General features: G+C 47.1%; 2 protein-coding genes across 3 annotated transcripts; both read left to right on the top strand.

Annotated features, from left to right (window-relative positions):
* Positions 1-105: 105 nt before the first annotated feature.
* LOC108928272 (adiponectin receptor protein 1-like) lies at positions 106-9,259 on the top strand. Of its 2 annotated transcripts, XM_018742154.2 has the most exons (9): positions 142-261; positions 2,442-2,471; positions 2,606-2,893; positions 3,025-3,162; positions 3,260-3,431; positions 3,759-3,945; positions 6,484-6,671; positions 6,770-6,963; positions 7,049-7,267. In XM_018742154.2, exons 3-9 carry the CDS (start codon positions 2,786-2,788, stop codon positions 7,175-7,177), a joined length of 1,116 nt encoding a protein of 371 aa, XP_018597670.1. In that variant the 5' UTR covers positions 142-261; positions 2,442-2,471; positions 2,606-2,785; the 3' UTR covers positions 7,178-7,267. The 2 variants fall into 2 exon arrangements, with proteins under 2 accessions (XP_018597669.1, XP_018597670.1); XM_018742153.1 differs by lacking the exon at positions 2,442-2,471 and having other exon boundaries at positions 106-261; positions 7,049-9,259.
* Positions 9,260-9,399: 140 nt separating this feature from the next.
* On the top strand, positions 9,400-25,603 carry klhl12 (kelch-like family member 12). The gene is made up of 12 exons (XM_018742171.2): positions 9,400-9,685; positions 11,335-11,543; positions 13,382-13,535; positions 15,325-15,542; positions 17,891-18,040; positions 18,437-18,551; positions 18,815-18,921; positions 20,780-20,975; positions 21,467-21,625; positions 21,710-21,808; positions 22,970-23,156; positions 24,862-25,603. Exons 2-12 carry the CDS (start codon positions 11,361-11,363, stop codon positions 24,986-24,988), a joined length of 1,695 nt encoding a protein of 564 aa, XP_018597687.1. The 5' UTR covers positions 9,400-9,685; positions 11,335-11,360; the 3' UTR covers positions 24,989-25,603.
* Positions 25,604-27,374: the final 1,771 nt, after the last annotated feature.

Here is a 27,374-nt window from a genome sequence, read left to right on the forward strand (position 1 = left end):
AAAGTCCCATGAGCACCTTGCGCTTTACGGCAACCCGTAAAGATCAAACGTAGCAGCCAACACCTAAGCAGCGGGGTTGTTGACGGCGTGTCTCGTTGTGCTTCCACTCCCGGCCAGGTGGCGGCCTCATTGCACATTCGAAGGATGAACGCAGTGATACGAGCCGAAGAAGAGAAGTGCCCTCGGTTTACCGGTTGGCTCTCTGGTCTCGCTGTAGTAAGAAGCAGGAAAAGCGCGTAGAGCGAGTCGGCAAGCGCTTCGGTAAGACCAGTTAATCGCTCCTTCTTTTCACACACTACTTACACTTCCATAAGCGTTTGGGGACGCGCGTCACGGTACAAAATCGCGACAAGCTCAGCTGTGCGTTTCCGTTGTCGAGGACGGCTAAACTAGCGCGGCGCGCCACGGCTCGGGTTAACGTAGCATAGCTTGTGTTAGCTTAGCACGGCTTGGCTCGCGCCGTCCGAGTTCCCCAAGCTCGAGAGGCCCAGGTGTCGGCGCTGAGGCGACGGTAAGAAGGCGCTGTTGTACTGCGGCGCTACTCCCGGACTCGTTCCCTGGGCAACGCGCGTGTCAAGTAGGTCGCTCCGCGCGGCCAAATCGGCAGCTGCTGCTTGGTGGCTACGCGCGCCGTCGGTTGTGCGTGCGCGCGCGTGCAGCTGAGGCGGGCTACGCTCGAGGCGAGCCGCTGTTTTCTTTACCGTATATATTTTGATAATCTACTGTGCACAAATTGTATCAAGTTACTACACATACATGATACAGTTACAGTGCTGCTGCAGTGAGGTACGTCAGTCGATGAGGATGATCGTTGTGTATGAAGCATAAGTCTTAAACGTATGAAATGAATAAATTATAATAATGTAAATTAAATATACACACCTGACTGACAGACTCTACTAATAACCAGCACAGTGTAGTGTAACTTGGACGACTTCTTTTTTTATACCTTTACGCTACTTGTGTGTTTCTGCTACACAGGATTTCCTAACATAATTGAATTGGACTCTACACACCTATTGAATATTGTGTGAGAAGCTCATTGTTATTACTACATACTTATGTCACATGGAAAGTATATTAATTATAAAATATTGAAACAGAATGGTGTGTGTTATGGTACACACAACCTGACAGTAAAGCGCTCCTGCTGAGATATACACCAGTACAGTAGGACTGCAAGTGTGTCATAATTCGCGTTGTTTGTAGATGCAAAGCCACTCGTATCCCTGTCACAGTCAGCTGGAAGGTACATGTTACAGGCATCCTTTGATTTATTCCCAGGTTAGACTATGGGAAAAATGTTCATTACATTGGCAGAAAGAGAGACTTAGATGCAGACGTGTGATTCTTAAGTACAGTTAAGTTTCTTTCTACCGTATAAACCAATGTTCATCACACGAGTAGCTGCATGAAACTTTATCCAAATATCCACAATTCCTGATCACCTTCCTAGTAATTTTTGTGATATGTAATATTTACATTATATTACAGGAGTAGCTGTCTAAAGGTTTATCCAGGCATGATCTTAAAGTTATAGAGCATGAACATTTACACCTTACATGAACTTAAGAGATCATGGGTGAAGTGAGTCCGGAAGAGGTGAGTTTTAAGACCCTTTTTGGATGTGGACAGGGATTCAGCGGTTCTGAGTGAGAGGGGGAGGTTGTTCCACCACAACGGAGCCAAAATCGAGAACCTCCGTGCTTTACCTTTCTTGTGTGGGACCACCAAGCAAGCAGAAGTAGAAGAGCGTAGCAGTGTGGTTGGGGTGTAGAGAATGATCAAGTCTTGTAAATAACTGGGAGCAGTTCTACTGATTTTTTTTTTTTTTTTTTTTTTTTTAAATATTTGGGGGAAAATGTAAGATTTTGATTTATTTGTTTTGGTGGATGAACCGCTCATGCAGTCCAAGGAGCCCTGCGTGTCTAACTCTGTAGTGCAACTGGACTGACACACACAAAAAAAAAAAACAAAAGTCGGGTGTCATTACAACACCCCCAGGGGGCCAAGAATGCAGTCCGAAACAAAGGGGTCATCGCTCGCGAACAGTAGGGGTTCTAGGGGCACAAAGAGTATCCAACAAAGAGAAGGACAACACACACACACACTGTGCTGTAGTGAAACGCAAAGATGTGACATTTTGTAATAAAAATAACTAGTTAATACATCCTGCTGCTTTATAGCATGTTACTTTTTTTACTGGGGGGGGCTTTCACCCCTGCTACAAGTAAATGCTTTTCTAAGCAAGTGGCGCAGGAGTCCAGCCTCATGTCGGCCTAGTGAGTCGTGTCTTGTGAATACTGACAAAATATTTTATTGAAGAAATGCTTTTTAGCTACTTTGCTCTTAACTCCGTTTTGCAAGTTCACTGGAACATGTTGTTTTAATGTCTGCTATGGACTGACTTTTTTCCCCCCTCACATATTCTTTTGTTTCAGTTCGCAAAAACGTCATGGTACCTGAGCAAGGTATTTCCTAAAATTGTGCCAGTAAAAATGACAAATGGGTAAATCACGGTATGAAGCTTAAGATTGCACGTCACTTTGGAGAAACGCGTCAGATTAAGGGATGAATGTGATGGACATGTCGTCTGCTTCTGCAGGTGAGGAGCAGTGAGAACCCGCCTCCTTTGGTGTTGCTGCCGGCGTCCCCGCAGGACCTGGACAGCACGGTTCTCGTGTCCCCGGCACAGCGCTCGAGTGTGTGCGTGAGACCCGCCAGAGCTCAAAGCACCTGACGGTAGCAGAAGGGCAGGCAGGGAGGCCTGGACTACGGTGCCCCCATGTCGGCCCGCGGCCGCCCGGCCGGTGACGCGGAGGGCCGGGTCTCCGAGGAGAGCCATGCCTTCAGCGACGTGGAGCTCACCGAAATGGGGCCCCTGCTGGAGCAGGTGAGCGCTGTCTCAGGGCCATATTACACTGGAGTTCAACGCCACAGATTTTGGTAACAGATTAGTGTCTTGTCGACAAGTGTGTGGTGGTGGGGGGGTCAGAACAGATTTGATTGTGAGTTTGTCCCTAGGGAGCCACGGCCGCAGGGGCCACCTCGGCCCTCCGGGACACAGAGGAAGAAGAGGAGGATGACGACGGCGTGCGAGTGATCACGCTGCCCCTGCAGGCTCACCACGCAATGGAGAAGATGGAGGAATTTGTGCACAAGGTGCATCTCCCCACTGCTGTATCCCACAGCATTGCGCTGTTCTGCTTTCGTGGATAAGAGCTAACTTATCTGTCCATCCGTCCAACTCCGCTCCCAGGTGTGGGAGGGACGCTGGAGGGTGATCCCGTACCACCTACTGCCCGAGTGGCTGAAGGACAACGATTACCTTCTGCACGGGCACCGGCCGCCAATGCCCTCCTTCCGTGCCTGCTTCGGCAGTATCTTCAGGATCCACACGGAGACGGGCAACATCTGGACACACCTCCTGGGTGAGCACACGAGTCCTGGCAGAACTTCCCCGCAAACATATGTAACTGGGGGAAAAAAAAGTCCAAATATGCTGCTCTTCATGTTAGTTCTTAAAAATACTCTTCTCTTCATTGACTTATTGTAACTGTTTTCACAAATGTGTTACTCAATAAAGATGGATTGTCAAGCCACACTGTAGCTCTGAGTGACTAATAACTGCACTGCATGTCAAACGGGGCGCAGGCTGTCGTTGTGCTTTCTTCATTATGAAATCCACTGAAGTGCCCTCTGTGTGTGTGTGCGTGCGTGCGTGTGTGCGTCTCTCTGTGTTTGTGCTGCCACTCCAGGTCTCATCCTGTTCCTGTGCCTGGGGACGCTCACTATGCTGCGACCCAACATGTACTTCACGGCCCCGCTGCAGGAGAAGGTTGTGTTCGGCATGTTCTTCCTGGGCGCCGTTCTCTGCCTCAGCTTCTCCTGGCTCTTCCACACCGTGTACTGCCACTCCGAGAAAGTGTCGCGCACCTTCTCCAAGTGAGTGACCAAATGAGCACCAGGCTCACCCTGAGATCATTGCACCACCCTCTCCCTTGGGACTCACTCACCAAGTGAGGCTCGGCTTAGTCAAAGAAGATGCCGCCTTCTACTGAGCCCTGCCGTCGTACCCTAGAGACGAGTATTTGGATTGAATTGGTCCGGTCAAGTATCCAGCTTGTGTAAAAGCATCAACTATGTAACAAAGCAATAATGCAGTCAAAAAAATAATTTCTATTCATACTTAGGCTGGGTGCCTCATTAATGTAGTGTTGTTTTTCTCAGGAATAGTTATCCATTATCATCCATTAACGGGGGGCACGGTGGCACAGCGGGTTTGACTGGGCTCTGCTCTCTGGTGGGTCTGGGGTTCGAGTCCCGCTTGGGGTGCCTTGTGACGGACTGGCGTCCCGTCCTGGGTGTGTTCCCTTCCCCCTCCAGCCTTACGCCCTGTGTTGACGGGTTAGACTCCGGCTCCCCACAACCCCGCATGGGACAAGCGGTTTCAGACGATGTGTGTGTAGTATCCATTAATTGGCTGACACCTTGGTCCAGGGTGACCTGACAATATGATATTTATTATACATTTTCATATTTTCAGTGTATCAATTCAAGGCCAATACCCTCATGAATTTTACTACAGCAGTGGCAGGGATTTGAACCTGGGCCCTTTGGTTTACCTTTACTCATTCACATGCATATTAAATGTGTTGATTAAACAAGAGAGTGGTGGTGTGCTAAAGAGCAGGCTGGTCAGCTGTTTGAGTGTCTGGAGAGGTACAGAAGATGGCATCGTGACATGGGAGACACAATGATCAGTGGTTAGACATTAGTCGAGTGCGCTGTACAATGACCAGAGGGTGCAGGTGGGTAGTAACCTGTTACTTTCACTTGTACTTAAATACATTTTGGAAGTTTTTTTGAAAACATTGTTCCTTTCAGAGTACTTTGTCCCATTTATCTATGACACATGAACCTTGGAAATGAAATTTGTGTCTTTTTTGTTTTTCTTTTTAAATTTAGGTCTTTTATTTCATGCTTCATGGGGCAGCTGATAGTGTAGCAGTTAGAGCCACTGTCTTTGGATCCAAAGGTCACAGGTTTGAATGTAACTTACTGCTGTACTGCTTTTCAATAAGATATTTCCCCCTAATTGCCTTCAATTAAAAAAAAAATCACCCAGCTGTATCCATAGGTAAATAAATGTAGGTAGTTTAACACTGGAAGTCGCTTTGGTGAACAGTGTCAGCTAAATGAATAAATATAAAAGTTTGATTGTTAAGCATATGCGGAGGCTCTGCGGTTTAATTAGGAACGTTTTGGTACCACACAAAGTACCACATTCAGTGCAAAGTTATGAAAGGGGCAGAAGGTGGGAGTAGTGTTTAGACAGGTAGACGGTTACCACTGGCAGGTCAGTTCACCTCTGAACTTGACCTTCTGCTGTTGATGTCATGGGGACTTCAGGAAGTTTGTGTTCATCTGGTTCCGGCGGGATCCCCTGTGTGTGTTCTTTACCTCCGATTGCACGGTAAGCTCTGTCAATGTCCACATGCCAGTTGATCGAGTTTGGTTCGGAAGACCAGGCTTCCAGGAATTTCCTACTTTGTCTGCAGCTGCAGCTGCACCTGCCCAGAATCTTCAAGCTACCATCTTAGTTCTGTTATATACAAATGTATTCTTTTCTCTTAGAAGTGTGGTGCATTCTCTTGTGTCCAGGAAGCTCTGCTTCCAGTTGGAACACTGAGGTCTAATCCACCAACACACAGACAACTCAAAATAGCCACAGATCTCCCAAGAAAGTACGCTCAGGCTTCACATAACAGGGTCCCGGACAACAAAAATAACGCTAATGAAATAGTGTATATACCCTGTTTTCATACAGTGAGCTGCTTATTCTGCACAATAGCATTTTGGCTGGTTTCTTTTATGTCTACAACAGATATTTCATTCTATGCGACTGCTTGTGTCAAACACTTTAGAATAGAAATACACGCTTGGTGTGTCAAACCAAGAAGTTTTTTGTCCCTCGGTGATACTAACCTCTCCATTACCATGGAAACAGTGACTGCTGCTGTTCATGTAGGGTTCGAATGGTGGTGGTCAGACTCCTCTCTTTTAATATAGGCACCAGATAGAGAGACGCATTCCTTCAAGTGCTCTGTTAATATGGTCACACTTCCATAACAAAACTCACCATGTTTCCTACCTCCTATCACAACTCTCAACCAGTCACAACCATTGACTAAGGTACATACCTCAATTGAAACAACAGACTGTGTACTATTATTCTTCTTCATTGTCTGATGCTTTCCTCTAAAGCGACTTCCAATGTGAACGACTTAGTGATTTACCCATTTATACAGCGGGGTCATTTCTGCTACAGTAATTTGGTGTAAAGAGCTTGTTTAAGAGTAATGCCACAGTAGCGGGGATTTGTACTGGGGACCTTTGGCTTGCAAAGGCCACAGTTCTAACCCACACAATGATTTGTTTCATGCAATGTATATAAACCCTGGGTCTGGCTGTTCCTCCCAGGCTCGACTACTCAGGCATCGCCCTGCTCATCATGGGCTCCTTTGTGCCCTGGCTCTACTACTCGTTCTACTGCTCGCCGCAGCCACGCCTCATCTACCTCTCCGTCGTGTGCATGCTGGGTATCGCAGCCATCATCGTGGCCCAGTGGGATCGCTTCGCCACGCCGCGTCACCGACCCACCCGCGCAGGTAGCCCCTGACCTCAGGTTCAAAGGCATCGGAAACACAAGGGAAACAAGCGTGGTAACGAGTGTGATAACATTCCTCATCCTGTGCCTCTTCCTTAGGGGTGTTTATGGGCCTCGGCCTCAGTGGTATCGTGCCTACAATGCACTTCACCATAGCGGAGGGCTTCGTCAAGGCCACCACCGTGGGCCAGATGGGCTGGTTCTACTTGATGGGTGCCATGTACATCACGGGTGCCGGACTATATGCCGCACGGATCCCAGAGCGCTTCTTCCCCGGCAAATGTGACATCTGGGTAAGATTGCTGGCTCCACGTGGCTTGTCTCTGATGTCCACCCCCCTCCCACGCCTGCCTCATGCTGTCTTTTCTCTTCCTGTAGTTCCAGTCACACCAGATTTTTCACGTCTTGGTGGTGGCAGCGGCCTTCATCCATTTCTACGGGATATCCAACCTACAGGAGTTCCGCTATGGCCTGGAGGGAGGCTGTACCGACGATTCCCTGCTCTAGACAGACAGACAAAAAAAAAACTTTAGCTCCTCCCCCCACAAACATTCCCCTTGCAACAAGGAAGGGCAATGTTTCCCACCACCTTCTCGAGCACCACTCAGGTTACATCGTCACCACAGCCGTATCCCTGCTCTCGTCACCGCCGACTTCCTTGCTTCGTCATGCACGGCTGCCTTGGGCTGAACTCCAGCCCAGCCAGCAGCATGTGGGAGTCATCCTGCCGCAAAGCACCAATGAGCCAGGGAAGCGGGGTCATCGGTGGTCAGGGAGCTGGTGTTTATTCCCAAGGGAGCGGCTGCAGACAGGCCTGATTTGGTGCACTGTTTCTTTCTGGGGGAGCAGGAGGGTTTGCCACAGTGACAAGGTTCTCTCCAGAGGTGTGAGTGGGAATCAGGGGCCATTCAGTTCTCACCGCATGGCCCCTGAGCCCCCAGCCGCCTTTTTTCAGGCCCAATAAGCGATAGCAGTAAGGATTGGGTGTGTATAACATGAAATCTCTATTTGAACAGAAAAGGTCAAAAATGACATGGATGTGTGAAGGCCTCTGTGGTTGCTGGGAATGAGGAGTAGGCAATATGAAAATGTGAGCTAAAAGTGGAAAGAATGGAGGCGTAACCCTCCAGGCGAGGTCACTAATTTGAGATATTCAAATAATTCCATAGATTAGACAGGAATATGCAGAGCAGGGGAAAAACAATTAGTTTAAAGGAATATTGCAGAATACTTAATATATTTCAATGGAACATATTTTTTTACACTTTTGAGTGATCATGGTTCATGATCCCCCTCTGCCACCAACACTTGAACTTTAAAGAACTGCAGTGATGGGGACTGATGGACTCTAATCGTTGCTGTGGGTAATGTGGGGAGTGTGGTGCCAATAGACCGATCCTGCAGTGATCTTTGGGATCTATTGGCCCATTCCGTCCACATCTTTAGCCCACAACTTAATGACATCTGGCAGGGAACTTGACTTCTGAAGCCTCTCTTTTTACTGCCTTCTCCCCTGCATGGTTCAGAATTTCCTGGTGTGGGGTGCTTTTAGGGGAGGGGGGGGGTGTTCATATCATCTGCATCTGTCAAACCTTTCTGAAGTCCAGTGGTGAAACCGCATCCGTGGAAGAATGCACAAGGCCTCCATTGACCTCTTGGCGTGCTTGTTTTGACCACTCAGCCGAGGAAAGGATGGAGCAAGCGAGAGGCTGTGGTTCAAGGCATATGTGACCGCTGGGCGGGCAGTCACCGCTCTCGTGTTTGAGACCGCAGAGCGACAGGCGTCATCACCCCCTGAAAAGAGGTTGGATCTCGGAGTCCACAGAAACCTGTCTTTCATTGTTCAATGTTAAACCTGCTGTATTTGTGTCAGGAACACACTTCTTAATGTGTCTGTTCCAGAAGATTAAAAAAATTTAAGATTTCTTTTTAAGCATACACAATCTACATTTTTGCTGGATAAGTACTTTGTGGTGGGTATTGTTATTTCAGTATGTAGTTCTAAACCTGCTCCCAACTAATGTCTGTACATCTCGGTTTAGCGTCATTAAGTTTGGGGAAGAAGTGAATGTGTAGATTTACCATAATGTACAATCTGTCGAGTAAGATACTTTCATTTAGTACTCCTGTGCCTTATGCCAATGGAAATAAACCATATTGAAAGGAACGAGGGAGCCCTTAATGGCCTGAATAGGTGTTCCTGCCAGGAGATGTCTGGTTCAGGGCGGCGGCGAAGACGACGCAGTCGTTCACAGACTTAAGAAATGCGTGACTCCCGAAAATGACTTGTCGGCAGACTAAAGTGAAATGCAAGCGTCAATGGTTCCAACTGCTGTACATAGTGTAGGTGTTTTTCTCCAGCATCCGCTTTGGGTAACAGTGTGAGTGTGTGTGCACACACCACCTTGTGCTGGGTGTCCTTGTGTGTGTCGGTGCCCATGTGTCCTGGAAGGCCTCCTCCACCCACATGTAACATGTTACATTAAATATTGAACAGTGGTGAAATGTGAAGCTGTCTCTTTAAATCCTGCCTTCTCACTTTATATATTTGGAATTTGAAGGAATAAATGTAATATATAACAAGTAATAAAATACACTAAACATTTTAATTCCTTCACCTCTATGTGTTTGCTTACTGTATGCTTTCGGCTGCCACAAAGCGGAGGCTCGCGAATAGCCGCCGCCGTGAACGCGCCTGCCCGCCCACCAAGCGCGGGAGCGAGCGTGACGTCACTGCGCCTGTTGTGCGTGCGCTGTTTTCACCGGCTGCGCTGGTCGCTGTTTCAGTTGTGTTCACGGCGCTCGTTCGAGTCGTCGTATCGGAAATAGCAAAAAGTCATAAGAAGAATAATAAGAACAGTAATACTACACAGGTGAAAGTGAGGAGTGTGCAGGCCGCGCGGACTCGGGGACGCGCACGGGCACTCGGAGCGCCGGTGCAGCCGCGGGATGGAGCGCCGCCGTCGGCTGCTGTGACTGCAAGTGACCGGAGTTCTCGATCTCTGCGCTTCGAATGTAAATGAGCCTTTGAACCGATGACATGTCCTTGATGTTTCCGCGCGCTCTGCCTCTGGGCGGCCCCCGCACGTGCTGAGTCACGAGCTAGCTCACCCTAACCCTAAGCAGCTAGTTAGCTAGGCAGCTAACGATACCCGATCCGTCTGTGCGCGGCGAGCCTCGCGATGAGAATTTATTACCACACGATCAACATGCGAATCAGAGTAATCGGGGTAATCATGGTAATAATGGCGCTAGCTTCGGTGGCGCTCGCTCGTGGCCGTGTCGATGTGTGACCGTGCGGGCTCCCGACCCGACTCTTCTTTCGTTCTCCGTCCGTGTTCTACTTCGTGCACCTATTTACCCAGCGTCATTTAACTTGTGACTTGTCATTTCGAGTGAGTACCTCTCGAGGACTCCGCCGCACCCGGAGGAATTCGAACCCGGGTCAGCTGGAAGCTCTAGGCACTGCGCCCCCTGCTGTGCGGTGTGTGTTCGCTACTGGCGCACCCATTGGCTGTTGGGTCATGAATTCGGGTAGATGGGTGTAGCAGTGTAAACAAACAGTGTAGACCCTTTGTGGATAGATGGTGTTTATCGTCTGTAGGAATTTTAGTGTTTGTCGGGCGGCTGTGCTGAACCTGAAGTGACCATCCATCCATCCATCCATATATCCCGTCATCAGCCCAGGCATTCGTTCATTCATTCATTCAACAAGTGCTCCCATCCATTCCAACGCTTCATTCATTCGTCCATCTACATAACAGGGCCGTGTACCCCCCCCACCCAATATGTATGTGTACCTGTACTGTTGGTCGTAGTTGTTGCCCCCCTCCCCCACCCCAACCAGTAGCAGATATGGTCCTACACCACGGATCACTGACCGTAGGCGCTGAGGTCACCAGCGAAGTCCTCGTCTCCTCAACATTTTGAACACTTGGAACAAGTATAAATAAGCTGGTTTCTCGTGTCAAATGTTGGAGGTACGACTGTTTTTTTTCCCCACATTATGCACACGTTACGCTATTTTTAATTGCCTTTTCTTTCCTTTTCCCATGTCTAAAATTCGTCTGTTGCGGAGCAAAAGCTGCGCCTCCAAATGGCAGTGAGGGAGCGTCGAGGCCCAAGTGACTGCGCTGCTGCAGCGTGTTGCTCATCAATAACGTGATGCCTGTTGCACGTGTAACAGTCGGCATTTTACTATTAATGTGCTTCAAATTGAGCAGAAGTGTTAGGTGTTGCGCCGCTTTTTTTTTGTAATGTAGCAAATAACTGGAGACATGTCTGTATTGTTGAGTTTCAGTTTACTCTCATTTGGGGGTAAAAGGGACTTATGAACAAAGGGACTTATGAACAAGCTGTGTTCCGTTATGAACACCTCTCATTTATGTTCTTTTTGAGTCAGTGTGATGGGGGGGGTGAGGAAGCTTTGTGGTTCTGCTTTGCAGTGACAGTGAACACTGGCAGGTCACGAGTATGTTCTCCCTGCCCACGTGGCCTCATGTCGCAGGGCTGCTAATGACTGGCACTATTGATCACTGCTCTGTTTTTTCGACATCACGGGTCATCCTGTCGGACCGATCGGCCGCAAGGAGTTCACGGGTGTGTTCGCTCCGCTTCCACGCTGCTCTGACCACGCTGCTCGGTCTCCCCTCTCTTGTCTCCAGCCCTGCCCACCGATCCGCGCACCAGCATGGCTCCCAAAGACATCATGACCAACTCTCACGCCAAGTCCATCCTGAACGCCATGAACGCGCTGCGCAAAAGCAACACGCTGTGCGACATCACACTGAGGGTGGAGAACACCGACTTCCCCGCTCACCGCATCGTCCTGGCCGCCTGCAGCGACTATTTCTGCGCCATGTTCACTAGTGAGGTGACGGTCCCCGCGTGCTCCTACACACACCCACACGCGGCGTGACCGACGTGCGAATGCAGCCGCATTGACGGGTGCCACTGAGCCTTCGCACAGAGTGAGGATTGTCAAGTGTGTAGAAATGAGAAAAGAGTGACCTGCAGAAATCCCACCGCATTATGAGTCAGTGTCACAATTGTTTCCAAAGTTATTCCCAGACCAGACAGAAGGACAGAATATGACTGAGTGGGAACATGTACGCACTAAATAGTAGAGGACCTAATAGTGAGCCTTGAGGAACATCGCATTTTACATCCTTACCTTTAGAAGTGAAATTGTTGAGAGAGACTAGGAAGTAGCAGTGGCTGAGACAGCGGTTTAACCTTTTAAACATAATTTTTGAAAATGCCAAACAGTTTCAAGATGGGTCAGTAAAATGTAAAGCGTGAAACATTGAGTATTGTATGTATCTGTGTTTTGTTTGTGTGTTTAAATGTGCTGTATGTGATAACTAGATGGTGGCACTGTGGCACAGCAAGTAGCATTGGTGTCTCACAGCATCGGGGTGGTGCGAGAGAACGTGGGTTCGAACCCCGCTCAGTCTGTGTGGAGTTTGCATGTTCTCCCTGTATCTGCGTGGGTTTTCTCTGTGTGCTCTGGTTTCCTCCCACAGTTTGAAGACATGCTGTTCAGGTTCCCCATAGTGTGTAAGTGACAGAGAGAGTGTGTGTGTTCTACTGATGTATGGATGAATGACCCAGTGTCAGTCACCTTGGCGCATAAGGTGTGTGGACTGATAACGCTACACAGAGTTCATTGGAAGTCGCTTTGGAGAAAAGTGTCTGCTAAGTGAATGAATGTAGTTACAAAAGAGCTGAAGGAGTGCAGGTGGACAGCAGTACACTGTTATACAGTGGAGTATGGTAATAAATGAAGGGAAACGGCCTTGTTATGATAATAAATGTTAATTTTCAGGTAATTCCTCATTTGTGTATCTTTTTTTTAAAAAAAGCAAATATTATTTTTTAAAAAAAATTGGTGGGAGGGTATCAGGATTTGTCTGTCCTGTGTTTTATGCACCTACTTGAATGATGAACCTCGGTGCAGCAAGTGGTAGGTAACAAACTAGGTTTACTTGAGACTTACATGTCCGCAGCTATGTTTCTTTCTCTTAATGTAATGCATAAATTGTACTTTTGCTGAGATGTACGTTGCCTTGGACAAAAGCGTCTGCTAAATGAATAAATGTAAATTGTGTCCATTTTGGTGGGATTTGGTGATATGTTAGCATAAATGGGTGTCAGTTTTGGGGATCAGAAACACCTTACAAAGGGTTTTTGGCAATGCTTTACCTAACTGGAGGGTGGTGGGGACCATCTCCATACCCTCATTGTGCAAAAATAGTCAGAACAAACTACAAGGATTTGCCAAATGTCTGCAGCTGTGTGTTTTGTGCAGCTGCTCTGCTCTGAGCCTCGAAATTAAAATCGGTGCTGTTTGGAAATTATAATTACAAAGACCAGCTGGACTTTATTTCATGTTCTAAAGCATCACTCTCACCGAGGAGAACACTGGGCTCTTTTGCAGATCATTCTCTGACATCTCAGCTGTGGGTTTTGCTTTTAAGTCTCTGAAGGCATAGTTGTATTATTTATAAAAGAAAAAATATATGAAAATAATCTATAAACATTACGTATTACAAGTCCATAAATGATGTGAAAGATAGCTGGGACTTTAGTAACTTAATTTTATTTATTTTAGTTTAGTTACTTGACCGTTTTGTTTTTTAGCTTCTGTCTCTGCGACCGTAATTCGGACATGACCGTGCTTATGGTCTGAATTCTTCCTATTCCCTCTAGCTGTCGGAGAAAGGGAAGTCGTTCGTGGACATCCAGGGCCTGACCGCTTCCACCATGGAGATTTTGCTGGACTTTGTTTACACCGAGACCGTCCTGGTTACGGTGGAGAACGTGCAGGAGCTCCTTCCGGCCGCATGCCTGCTGCAACTCAAAGGTAACCTTGGAAACAGTCGTGCTCCTTACAGCGGAGCACACGGAAGCATCGCTTCCAGTCCCACGGCCCCATGTGTTTGCACTGTTGTAGCTTTTTCATCACACTAAGGGAGACGGTGACAAAATTGGTAGAGAACAGCTTTCCAGACAATAGTGGTACATTTGTTCTTGGTAATTGAAACAGCTCCATAATCTTACTGTGGCTAGAAGTTTTTTCTGTTAGTATATTTTTGTTGGGGGGGCACAGTGGTGCAGTGGGTTGGCCCTGGTCCTGCTGTTCAGTGGGTCTAGGGTTCAAGTCCCACTTGGGGTGCCTTGCAACGGACTGGCATCCCGTCCTGGGTGTGTCCCCTCCCCCTCCAGCCTTACGCCCTGTGATGCCGGGTTGGGCTCCGGCTCCCCGCAACGCCGTATGGGACAAGCGGTTTCAGATGATGATGATGATGATGATGATATATTTTTGTCTATTTTCATAGAATGTCACCTGTATTTCTATGTCGAACCATTAGTTGGCAGCATAGCGCACCCACAAAAAATAAGAATGTGGCAGCCTAATACAGGTCCAATCATTAATTTAGCGGACTCTTTTTTTCCAAAGTGACTTACAGTGAATATTCTGGAGTATTTAGTTAACACCTTTTTCCCATCCAAGCTGACTTACAATGCTAGATAAACCACAGTACGGTACCTACAGTCAGTCATCTATCTGTACGCCAGAGCAACACACATACATGCACTGTGGGCAATTCAGAGTCATAAATTCCACTGAAACACATGTCCTTGGACTGTGGGAAGAATCACACTCGGACACGGAGAGAACATTCAAACTCAACGCAGCCCGAGCAGGGATTGAACCCACATCCTTTGGCCCAGCCACTGTGTTTACATAGTACTGCTCATGCTCTCGCCCCATTAAGCCAGCTCCCATCCACAGTGTGTCATGCTGAGTGTGTTTAAATGTTGGTGATCAGTAAGATGATGAACGTTGCACTTTTTTAGAGGATGAATAAGTCAACAATCAGCATTAAATAGGATTTTGTGGCAACAACAAATTACTTTTATTGCTCTTTTATGCATTCATTTTCAGTCACTTTTTTCAATTTTCATGTAGCACAAATTTAATCAGACTTTTAAATAAGTCTTACAGTGTATTCTTTTACTTCATATGGCTCAGAGTCTGGTACGCCATGTAGCCCTTGATTGAATCGAGCGGCATCTCTGTTATGAGGCTTTGATTGACTGTAATGTGGTGCTTGGACTTACAAACAAATGGAGTTACGCACAGGCTTCAGGTGCACTTGGCTCATAAGTTGAGGGCCCAGTGTACTTATGGTTGGTTGCATGTTTAAATGTAAGAACTCAGCCTTAATTTTAAACATCCCCTCTGTAGGTGGGTGATCAGGAGGAAATGGCCATGTTTATTGTCACACTGCAGCCACAGAGTTTCTTCCCCTCTATCTACCCTGTACCTCCATCTAATTTTGGTGAAAATTCCAGCTCTTCTCTGCATTGAAACACACTTGTCTTCAAGGGTTCAGTAGAGAAATGCACATTCTGAAACAACACTGAAGCACTGATGCAAGTAAGGGTTCAGTTGGCAGTTAAGTCTCCATGGTAACAACAGACTGGCATTTTGCTGCTAAAGGTTTGTGCAGATTTTTATCCCACATGGTTTGTTTCTCAGACTTTGAATTCGGTCTTAGGAACATTTGGCAAACCCCTGAGAAACGCCTCTGTTCCTGTGTGTGTGTGTGCGTGGTAACGGATGCATCGCCGCGCGGCTGCACCAGGGGTGAAACGAGCCTGCTGTGACTTCCTGGAGAGTCAGCTGGACCCATCCAATTGCCTCGGAATTCGAGACTTCGCCGAGACGCACAACTGCCTGGACCTGATGCAGGCGGCCGAGCTCTTCTCGCAGAAGCACTTCCCGGAGGTGGTGCAGCACGAGGAGTTCATGCTGCTCAGCCAGGAGGAGGTGGAGAAGCTCATCAAGTGCGACGAGATCCAGGTACAGAGGAGACGGGGTTCGAGGAGGCAGCGCTGGTCGTGATCGTGGGATGCTTCCTGTTCCTTCTTGGCTGTGACCAGGGAGGCTCTGCAGCATCATCGGCGTGATGGTCACACGTTATTGACCCAGTACATTCGCACAGACAGGGAGTGTGACCTGGTGGATGCTGCTTCACACACACTGAACATGCAGAGTAACGCCAAAGTAGAAAAAGTCATAAAGTATAAATACTATGCGTGCAAGGTGCCGAGTCGGAGCCGAGCCATAGCGACCACTCACTTGGTTTCCAAGGCAATTCAAGGGAGGAACAGAGGTGAGTTGCCAGATCCTTCCTCTGCATGGTGGGGGAGGCAAACACAGGGAGAAAGAGAGGGCTGCTGCACACCCCAAGCAGGACTCGAACCCCGGACCCACCACCCAGCAAGGCACCGGTCAAACCCGCTGCGCCGCTGCGCCACCATGCCCCCCATAAACCCTACACTAATACTAAATACATTGTCTGTCTGAACCACTTGTCCCATACGGGGTCGCGGGGAGCCGGAGCCGAACCCGGCAACACAGGGCAAAGGGCTGTAGGGGGAGGGGACACACCCAGGACAGGACGCCAAACCGTCGCAAGGCATCCCAAGCGGGACTCGAACCCCGGACCCACCGGAGAGCAGGACCCGGTCCAACCCACTGTGCCACCGCACCCCCCATAAACACTGTACTAGTACTAAATAATAATATAATAGTAGTAATATAATAAATACAGGTGGTCCCGATTTACAATGATTCCACTTACCATTTCTTCAACTTTACGATGGTGAGGTGGCGACAGACATTTAATAGAAACTGCACTCGAATTTAGATTTTTCTTTTCTTTTTTTTTTTCCTGGGCAAGCGATATGCGGTGCGATACTTTCTCGTGACGCTGGGCAGCATCAGCGATCCGCATCTCCCAGTCTGTCACGCAGAGGTGTGTATTAGGTGTATCGAATGCATTTTCAACTCACGACGGGTTTTGCGGAACGTAACCCCGTCATAAATCGGGGACCACCTGTACTATCCAGACAGCACAGTTACACTCATGCGTACCCTGTACGTGTCGCAGTAAAATGGCCATAGATGAAGGGGAAGTAGCAGCAGTGATGAATATGATTGGCTGTAACTGGTGTTACTTCAATAAATACATTACTGTGGGATGTATTCTGCTTTCGCAGCGCAAAGTCTTCATTGCAATCTGTTTAGGAGCTGGGCGCCAGCGGTGGGGTCTCAGTGTCCGTCCCCGTGTGGACGTGCATTATGACGTGCACTTCGGAGGCTCCGAAAGGACCCTACTGAAGGGAGGGCTTGAACGGTTAGGTGTCTGGGGTGGCAAGGAAGCGCCATCATACTGCCTGCACGCTTTGAGGACATGGAAAATACAAAGGCATTTACGAAGGAGGCGCCGTAACATTTTCTGTGTTCCAGTAACAGGTCTTGTCCCAACAGGGTCATTTATGCAAAAGGTTTCCTTCTCTTGTACGTTTCAGCCATTGTGCTGAAAGCCACGGGTGGTTCGCGGGTACGAGGCATTGCAGGTCCGTGCTAGACAGGCATAGTCTTCACCGCTCATCTCTCTCGTCCCGACGAATCCTTCAGGTTTTTTCCCTAAAACCGCACATTCCTCCCAGTAAATAAATCACTCGTTTCGGGCGCCTGGCGGGGATAATTTGAAGTGTCGCTGATTGAAATTTCACCGGCAAGTTCTGTCTTGCCACCTGCAGGGATTTGCGTGGAACTCAGTGCACTGAAAGTGGATCCCCAGCCTCTATCTGTACGCAAGAGCGCTGGGTTCACCCAGACTTCTGCCGCCAAGTGCACTTTTACCTCTAACTTGTTCCAGACTCAGGAAATGCAGATTCTTCCCCATGTGGACGTGCCCTAACCCTAATCCTAATCCTTCACACTTATTGTTAGGCCGCAGGGTTCGCTGGATTTGTACTTTTCCACACAGCTGGTGTTGTAAGTGCAGCGGTGGTTTTCCCCACAACGTCTGCAGGCTCTCTCATCTTCTCATGGCTATGCTCTGTGATCGAGAAGACGCCATTGTACACTGGGTCCTCGCGTCATGAGTTTTCAAATGAATTAATTTATTTCTCTGCTTATTTCCTACGCTACTGTGTTTTATTTGCTTGTCTCTTCTCAATAATGCGTTGCTGAGCAAACATCACTTGCAGGATTGTGTACGTATGGGGACAGCTGGTTGCGTAATGGTTAGTGCTTCTGTCTTTGGACCTAAAGGTCACAGGTTCAATTCCCACCTCCAGCTGTAGTACCCTTGAGCAAGGTACTTTGTGTACCTGTTTCTGTGCTGGGTGACGCAGGTGGACTCGGAGGAGCCGGTGTTCGAGGCCGTGCTGAACTGGGTGAAGCATAAACGGAAGGAGAGGGAGCCCTTCCTGCCAGAAATGCTGGAGTATGTGCGAATGCCCCTGCTCACACCGCGCTACATCACTGACGTCATCGACACAGAGGTGGGTTTTCATCCGCCGTGTCCCATTTTGCTCTTCCTGTATGCTAAACCAGCAGCAGGTGGCGCAGTGCTTAGAGATCCAGTCTGGTGCTTAAGAGAACCAGGTTTGAATCCCCTCTCCTGCTATGGTACCATTGAGCAAGGCACTTGACCTAAAAATTGAAAAGTAAGAAAAGAGGTTTAAAAAGTAAAAATAATTACCCAGCTGTCTGATGCATTAATTAAGTAATTTGAATTTTCAGGACACTTCCTGTTTTTTTTCCTTCCTGCCAGTTCTTAAAATTTGCCAGACTTGAGTATGGTAACAGCAAAACACACTGTAATTGGTTGCTAATGGTACGAACAAGCTTTTCTTTTTCTGAAAAGGCTCTTTTGGTGCACTTTGTTTTTGCTACAGCCCTTAATCCGTTGTAGCCTTCCATGTCGAGACCTTGTAGACGAGGCCAAAAAATTCCACTTGCGGCCGGAGCTGCGAAGTGAGATGCAGGGCCCCCGAACCCAGGCACGATTAGGTAGGTAGTCTATTGCTGTAGACACGTGTTTCAGTACTTCGGAACATAGATGGTGATGGTAGCTGTAGAGAACTGATGACTCAGCTTGTGGTTAGCAGTTAAAATTCTGGAGCGCCACCAAATGTTTCAGCTCCAAGTGTGAACATGTTTTTTTTTTATTTTTTTTTTTAATTAAACTGATAGCGAGGTATTTGAGATGCTTTGCAAAACATATTAGTGTTAAGTAATGAACCAAACGTTAATGCTGCCTTGTTTCGCTACAGGAGCAAAAGAGGTACTGCTGGTAATTGGAGGATTTGGCAGCCAACAATCGCCCATTGATGTCGTGGAAAAATATGACCCAAAGACCCAGGAGTGGAGCTTTCTCCCGGTGTGTACCCATGAATTTGTTTGTAACTATTGCTTATGAGTAAATAACTACCCATCCCTCAAATATAAAGGTTAATTTGACAGATTGTTCTTTAAACTGTGCTGTTCTCATGTTGAAAAGGTGCTTCACAGGTGAGTGTTCTGTTTTCATCTTTTTCGAATTACAAGGCTCCTTTTCTGCATCAGGTATAGGACCGTTTTTGTTATATCTGCTTTTAAAATGCTGAATAGTAAGCACATTGTCTGCAAAAAGGTTTTTTTTCCATTAACTGTTATCGTGGTTTTTGCATTGTACAGGACCCCGTTATATGAGTGCTGAGTATATCGTAATTTCTTTGCATGTTTCAAGCTTTTTAGCAGAATTGTGAAGCGATACTGTTTTACATTTACGTTTATTCATTTATCAGACGCTTTTCTCCAAAGCGACACACATCTCAGAGAAAATACAATTTGTGCATTACATTAGGAGAGAGAGACATAGTTGCAGACATGTGATTCTTAAGTAAACCTAGTTTGTTTCTTTCCACTTTATGCACCGATGTTCGTCGCACGAGTAGGTACACAGAATTCAGGATAGACCAATTCTGATCACCTTCCTACAATTTCTTCTTTTTTTAATAAAAAGGTACACAAACATTTACATACAATATAGGACTAGCAGCTGTGTAAAGGCTTATCTGGGGATGATCATAAAGTCACAGTGCATGAACATTTACACTATACACAAGCTTGATAGATCATGAGCAAAGTGAGTTCGGAAAAGGTGAGTTTTCAAACCCTTCTTCAGTGAAGACAGAGTTCCTGCAGTTCTGAGTGAGGGGGGAGGTCATTCCACCACAACGGAGTCAAAACCGAGAACCTCTGTGCTTTACTTTTTGTGCACGGGACCACCAAGCGGGCAGAAGTAGGGGAGAATGGCAGGGTGGGGTGTAGCAGATGGTCAAGTCTTGTAGATATCTGGGTGCAGTTGTATTGATGCGTTTGTAGGCAATAACCGGAGTATTAAATTTGAACCGGGCAGCTATAGGAAGCCAGTGCAGAGAGGTGAGTAGAGGAGAGACATGGGAACGCTTTGGCAAGTCAGACACAACCCGGTCAGCAGCATTCTGTATCGGCTGCAGAGGTTTGATGGCAGGAAGGCCACACAGGAGAGAGTTGCGGTATCCAGACGGGACGTCACCATGGCCTGGACAAGTAGTTGGGCAGAGTCAGGTAGAGACGGATCCTGTGGATATTATGTAGGATGCATCTGCTGGTGTGGGTTGTGGCTTCAGTGTGCTGAGAAAAAGATAGACTTGAGTCCATCATCACTCCCAGACTCTTAGTCGAGGGAGTTGTCCAGTTTGATCGATAGATCGTGACAGGAAGGAGGACAGGCCAGCTGGGAGGTGAAGAATATCTGTTTTGGACAGGTTGAAAGAGAGGTTATTTTGTAAGAGTTGTGCTTTGAGTTAGAACTGACAAACACAGGCATTCCAAGGTGGTGTTCTCTCAGCCATGTTGTTCATACTGTTCATATTGCAGAATTTGTCTCCATTACTGTGCTGACGATACACAGCTGCACTGATTCCACAAGATTTAGCTTTTTATTCACATCTAATTTCCCATATGGAAACAAAGCACTGGTATTTGTGATCATGCTTTGTGCTTCAAAGGCCACGTTTAATCCCGTCCACTGTTTGAGGTCCCATGAAGACATTGCCTCTGGAGTGCAGAGAGGTGCATTAAATGCCACCCAGAAAGCTGCATTTTTACTTTGCTAAGCTAATGCTGAGCTGTGATGTAACAAAGGCATGACTTTAGAAATCAGTCCAATCTTACCAGAACGAATCCTGTGACCTGGCTGTGTGACGTTACAGAACATTGCCCGCAAGCGGCGCTATGTGGCCACGGTGTCCCTGAATGACCGCGTCTACGTGATCGGCGGCTACGATGGGCGGTCGCGCCTCAGTTCGGTCGAGTGCCTGGACTACACGGCAGACGAAGATGGGGTGTGGTACACCGTCGCCACCATGAACGTGCGCCGTGGCCTTGCTGGTGCCACCACACTGGGAGGTAAGCCTTCAAACTCATTAGTCTTGTTGGGCTTCCCTAAAGGGGCTGTATGGGTGGACCTCCGTTTACTGAGGTTTCTCTGTGGCTGGATGGCACCATCCATAAAACTGCCTTTTTATTGGTTTTGCATTTTATTGTTTTGATTTGGAATGTTTTTTCAATTAAATAGAAATGTAAAAGTGCTTCAAGTAGCATATGAAATTCTGAGGTTGAAAACAATTGAAAAATTGTTTCAGGTCAACAGTGTCTATGCAAATGAGGTAGAGGAACTGGCAGTTGTCAAGTCACTTTAAAAGGTGTCTCAAGAAACTGAAAAATTGTTATTGAGATTCACGAACTTGGTGGCAAGTCTGATCACATTTGATTTGTGGTGTCAGGAGTCATCCGGGGGCAAATGCAGATATGGGCGTTGCGCTTTCTTTGCATTAATGCATTTGCTGTTGTGTTCACGTGGGCTTTAGCTTTCGTTTTTGCCTCCTGTTCACCTACAGACATGATTTACGTAGCCGGTGGCTTTGACGGCAGTCGGCGACACACCAGCATGGAGCGGTACGACCCCAACATTGACCAGTGGAGCATGCTGGGAGACATGCAGACGGCGAGGGAGGGGGCGGGGCTAGTGGTGGCTAGCGGACTCATCTATTGCCTCGGTGGGTAAGGGCGTCTGCTGTGACAAGTCATCTGAAGAGCTAACAGTGGAATTTGCATGTTTATGCCCACGTTTCTAATTCCAGGTGGCTACGATGGACTGAACATATTAAATTCAGTAGAGCGGTATGACCCACACACAGGGCACTGGACGAGTGTGACCCCCATGGCCACCAAGCGCTCAGGTACAAGCAGGGCCTCAGAAGTAAAAGATCACTGTAATAGTCACGTACGCTTAAGCCTCGTTATCTGGTCCTAACTCGTTCCTGAAAACAGGTCGAATATCAGAAAAGAATGTTATTCTTATTTTAAAAAAAGAAACTTATTCACACTGGAAAAAATGCAAACTTGTTCTAAGCCCATCCAAAATCACCATAAATGATGCCTATAATAATAATGTAATGGAAAAAGTTACTATGACCCAGACTTAACGGCAGCCGTCTCATGAACCGTATTATATTATTTTCGAGTCCCAGCATTTTATCGTAACGTCTGACGACAACCCCTCCGTTTGTTGTAAGATGACGTCGGCTGGCCACTGCTGCAAGGCACCATGTTCGTGTTGATTCAGTGCGTCTGTGAGCAATTGTATTTTATTTACAGAACTTTAATTTGCGATGGCATTAATGAATAATTACAAAATTAAACGACAATGGTGCAAGGCAGAGGACGCAAATCCAAACGTGAGTACAGAATGGAGACCAAAGTGCCAGATCACAGCTGATAGTGTGGGTACATGATTCCCATGATGCAGTGGGTTTCAGTCTCTCTCTCGCACAACTAGATGACACAGTTTTGAAATGCATTGTCAGCTTATCATGCAGGACCAGATAAATTAAAATCTGGGCCGATTAACTATAAGTGCTATTAAGAATTGTAGACTAGATAGGTAGAGAAAAAAAGATATTGAAGACTGACTAACAGGATGAGTGTATGTTTGCACTTAGAATAATTTGACGTGGTGGTTGCTCCTTCAGACACACAACAGTACAAAACAACATCAGAAGTGGCAGAGTAACTATATAGTAAATTTTGAAGAAGGTGCAGTGAATAAATATAAATGTGCAATCAGGTGTAGCTGGTGACGTCATATATATGCTTACATATGGTGATTAATAATTTAATTTCATCAAGCTATATTCTAATGTACCAGTACAAATTTCAGATGCATTAAATTTTTAACCCGATTCCAACAGTGGACTGTTTGTATCCTCCTGAGATTGGTTACAGGCTGAGATGTGCATTTCAGAGGCTGTTTTTGTGCCTTTCGGTCTGGGTACGCCCTTGATGCTCGGTGCCCACCTCTGAAGGGGTGTCCTCTCTCCACCTCCGGCCTCCTGTTGCAGGTGCTGGTGTGGCCTTGCTCAATGACCACATCTATGTGGTGGGGGGCTTCGACGGCACAGCCCACCTTTCCTCCGTGGAGGTCTACAACATTCGCACAGACTACTGGACCACCGTGTCCAGCATGACGACACCCCGCTGCTATGTCGGAGCCACCGTGCTGCGAGGCCGACTCTACGCCATCGCTGGGTGAGGCGCCACACCTGCCCACACACCGGTGCCCAGATACCCTCCACCCTCTCCTCCAGTGAAGCTCACGGGACTTCTGTGCAAAACGGGCACGTTTAAAGGGCTTCTTTTTTCGGTGGTTTATAATCCAGCTTCGCACACCAATGTCCAGCAGCTCTTCCGGTTCCAGGAACTCCTGTCGTCTGCAGCCCAGGTTGAAGTCTGAATGTGGGCCACATCGTCCTTTCCGTTCACAATCTGAAGGACACCAGGGCTGTCATTTAGGCGAGGAAACCGCCGTATTCCAGCTCTGACACGTTTCAGTAAGGTTTTGAACGTCAGAGTAGTGAACTCAAAGCCATCGGGACTTTATAATGACAGTTTCTGTCACGTAGAGGGAGAGCTGCGGTGCAGGGGGAGTTTTTCTATCCGTTTTGGGGTATTGAAGAAAAGATGAGTGAGCCAGCATTAGATGTTACTAGAAAATTTAAAAAAAAACCACTCATTGTATTATTGTTTTTGAATTGATTATGGGCAGTCGATGGCGTAGTAGTTAAAGCCGTTGCCTTGTACTCTAAGGTCCCAGGTTTGAATCCCACTTCCAGCTACAGTAACCCTGCTCATCCCAACTTGCTCCAGTAATAATTAGCCAGCTGTATAAAACGGTGAATCGCTGTAAGTTGTTGCACTGACATTACTAACATGAAGTAATTTTGGCTAAAAACATCAGCGAAATGAATATTAAATAATGTGTACCCTGGCTGGTTTAACGGATTAATTTACATTTATTTATTGAGCAGAAACTTTTCTCCAAAGCAACTTCCAATGAATTCTATGTAGTGTTATCAGCCCACACACCTTATTCACCAAGGTCACTTACACTGGTAGAGATACTACTTGCAATGGGTCACTCATCCATACATCAGTGGAACACTCTCTGTCACTCACACACTATGGGTGAACCTGAACAGCATGTCTTTGGAATGTGGGAGGAAACCAGAGTACCAGGAGGAAATCCCACAGACATGGGGAGAACATGCAAACTCCACACAGTGAGTGGGAATCAAAGCCACGTTCTCTCACACCACCCAGGTGCTGTGAGACAGCAGCGCTACTTGCTGTGCCTCATTAGTTGGAGACGGTAAAATGTAGCCTAAACTGAAGGTGGTTGCCTTCGGTATTTGTGACATATAGTTTTAATAGCAATAATGTTGAAGAGCCAAAGTAGTTTTAAGCAGCCTGGCAGTAAAACAAACGGCCATTGTTCAGCTAAAAGAGCGACTCAGCTGGCTGCCGCGCGAGTTCACCAGGTGCCGTTGGCGAGCATCGCACACAGTGCCATGTGACTTCAGCTGCGTGAGAAGATCACACCAGGCAGGGACACTCAGCAGGAGAGGCCTTCAGTCTTGGCGAAGCGGGGAGAACACTGGTCTTGGAGTAAGGCGCTAAGAAGTGATCAGGATGTTGGATTCAAGGAGTCATTCACTGCTTGAATCCTGGTTCTTTGGAGACCCAGAGACTTAGTTTTACAGCCTGTATTCATGCTTACAGATCCTCAGCACACACAAGTGCCTGATGCTACCACTATGTGTCCATGGAGATGGGTTGGGGTTGAGCTCGAGCTCAACTCTGTTAACACGTCCCAGTCATCAGACAGCGTTGGAATCGGGGAGTGTTGGGCCATCGTGAATCCTGACCTCATGTGCTATGTGTGTCCCTGCCGCAGGTACGACGGAAACTCCCTCCTGAGCAGCATCGAGTGTTACGACCCTGTGATTGACAGCTGGGAGGTGGTTACCTCCATGGCAACGCAGCGCTGTGACGCTGGGGTGTGTGTGCTGCGGGAGAAATGAGTGCCGCAAAGGGCCACCTGCCACACCGGTGCACATTTCAGCAGCAAGGAGGGCCACGCAGCGTTTGGCGCTGCGACACTCTCACCGCGTGCTTGACAGTCTGTGCGACTCCCCATCCACCTCACCCCCCCATTCTGTCCGCTGCCATACTAGACTTCCTCCTTCGCCATTGCCATAGTGAGATGACCCTTCACCTCGAAGGATGAAGGGCAGGCGCTTCTTGTGGACTTCAGTTTTTTTCTTAAGTTATTGTACTTGTGTGTAAGTGCTGGCGCATGGCCTACGTTCGCTATGAACCGAACTGCGCTCAAAACCACCCGTGTGAGTCGGCTTGTGACCAAAGTGCGCTCTTCTCGCTGCCCTTGTGAAGTGGGATATGAAGCCTTCGGCCATCACAGCTCCTACTTGTGGCAAAGACTCTCCGCTGCCGAGGACAAGGTGTTGCTGATCGTCGCTGGCACTTGTTACCGATGACCTTCATGCTTTCAGGTGTGTGAAGTCTGTCTTGGTGGGTTGTAACTAAATCAATATACATAGTGTGGGTTTTTGTAAATCTGGGGTGGATTTAGAAATAAATAAATTGAAAAAGAGCATTACGACGTGTGTGTGTTCTGTAAAGATGGAGTGCCGAAGTAGCACGCCAGGCTCGGAGCAACCAGGTGGGTAATAGTGTGGGAGGATTTGGTGTCTTTGTTCTGATTGCCAATATTAACCAAATGTAACAAACAAAGCAATACCAAATTGACTAAGCTGTACCACCAGATCCATCCAAACTAAGTCCTCCCCTGTCTCTCCACTTTCCAGTCTGGGCTTTTATTGAGCGAGCAAGCAGTTTGACTGCACCTGGTGCTCATTTTTCCAGCAACAGGCTGCTCCCACATGCAGCTGCCAGGCTTGTGGATTGGGCATGGCCTTCTTTAGCCTGCTTCAACTGACTTAACGTGCCTTTTAAACCATTTTGTAAGTGTCTGTAATGTAGCTACTGGCCTTCAACGGGACTGAATCACAGTGCCTAAGTCAGAGGTTCAGAGGTTTACGTGCAGTTAATGCAGTATATGATGAACAACGGTGAGACGCTCATCTGTACGGTGTTACGCACCCTGTGGGATGGGTCTCTGATGAAGGACATGTGAGTTCATCGTCAGCTTCGTACCTGTCTGCTCACCTGAAAGAAACACATCATGGAACACATGTGCATTCTTTATAGTGTCCTTTGTATATGCCCTTTGCACCCTGGTGTTTTCATTTTATGGCTGATATCTTTAATCTGTAATCACTCTCAGGTAATTACAGTATGTTGAGGGGAGGGAGAGTGATGCCTTGTAATTTCACTCTGTTTTGGCAGTGATTTGTAGAGTGCCTCCAGGGTGCTTGTCTGGGCCTGTACTACTAGTAAGTTGAGTAAAACTAACATTGTTATTCAACTTAATGCTAACTTTGATGTTCACCTGTACTGGTTAATATTTTTTTTTTCCATTTTTGTATATAAGATTTATACAGCATATTTCCTGTATATGGGAGTTATACATGAGCAGCTTGGCCTACATCAACTCCCAGTGTCCTGCACATTTCAAAGTGTGTTACAAGCAGTATACAGGTGGCACGGTGGTACAGCAAGTAGTGCTGCTGTCTCACAGCGCCTGGGTGGTGCGAAAGGACATACGTTTGATCCCTGCTCAGTCTGTGTGGAGTTTGCATGTTATCCTCATGTCTGTGTGGGTTTCCTCTCACAGTCCAATGACATGCTGTTCATGATTTCCCATAGTGTGTGAGTGACAGAGAGAGTGTGTTCCACTGATGTATGGATGGACCCATTGTAAGTAGTGTTTCTAGCAGTGTAAGTCACCTTGGTGAATAAGGTATGTGGGCTAATAACACTACATAGAGTTCATTGGAAGTTGCTTTGGAGAAAAGCATCTGATAAATGTATGATGCAGCTTGCTGAATAAGAGTAGTAAGAAGTAGTTCAGAAGGCCTCTCCTCAAAGCAGAGAGAAAAATGAAAATTGCCCTGTTCATGAGCTTGTTATTACATATACTGTGTATATTCCTGGAAGTGCCAGTTTAGGTATCCCACATGTGTTAATAGGATGTGCTGCAGCTAGTTAATACCTCACTTTAATGTGGGAATGATCCATTCTTATGAGAGCTTTAACTTTTGCCTAAACAGACTATATTGTCTATAATGGTCTTGTATATGTTCATTCAACTGGCATTTTTGTGCATCTGGTGCATTTATAGAGTGTAGCTCTTACTTATTGCATTTTAACTTTGTTAAAAGATTAAAAGAAAAGAACACATGAACTGCTCTATGATTCCTTGCATGACTAAATTGAGATCATTTTCAGTTTGTAGTCCTGGACTACTGAAACCAGCTTTCAGTATTG

Source organism: Scleropages formosus, chromosome 25 (assembly GCF_900964775.1).
Source record: "Scleropages formosus chromosome 25, fSclFor1.1, whole genome shotgun sequence".
NCBI lineage: Eukaryota > Metazoa > Chordata > Actinopteri > Osteoglossiformes > Osteoglossidae > Scleropages > Scleropages formosus.

Coding starts and splice junctions, on each gene's coding strand:
- LOC108928272 (XM_018742153.1), top strand. CDS start 2,786: ATGTCGGCCCGCGGCCGCCCGGCCGGTGACGCGGAGGGCCGGGTCTCC. Junction 3,163..3,259: donor TGGAGGAATTTGTGCACAAG/GTGCATCTCCCC, acceptor CTCCGCTCCCAG/GTGTGGGAGGGACGCTGGAG. Junction 3,946..6,483: donor GTGTCGCGCACCTTCTCCAA/GTGAGTGACCAA, acceptor TGTTCCTCCCAG/GCTCGACTACTCAGGCATCG.
- klhl12 (XM_018742171.2), top strand. CDS start 11,361: ATGGCTCCCAAAGACATCATGACCAACTCTCACGCCAAGTCCATCCTG. Junction 13,536..15,324: donor ATGCCTGCTGCAACTCAAAG/GTAACCTTGGAA, acceptor CGGCTGCACCAG/GGGTGAAACGAGCCTGCTGT. Junction 20,976..21,466: donor TGGTGCCACCACACTGGGAG/GTAAGCCTTCAA, acceptor GTTCACCTACAG/ACATGATTTACGTAGCCGGT.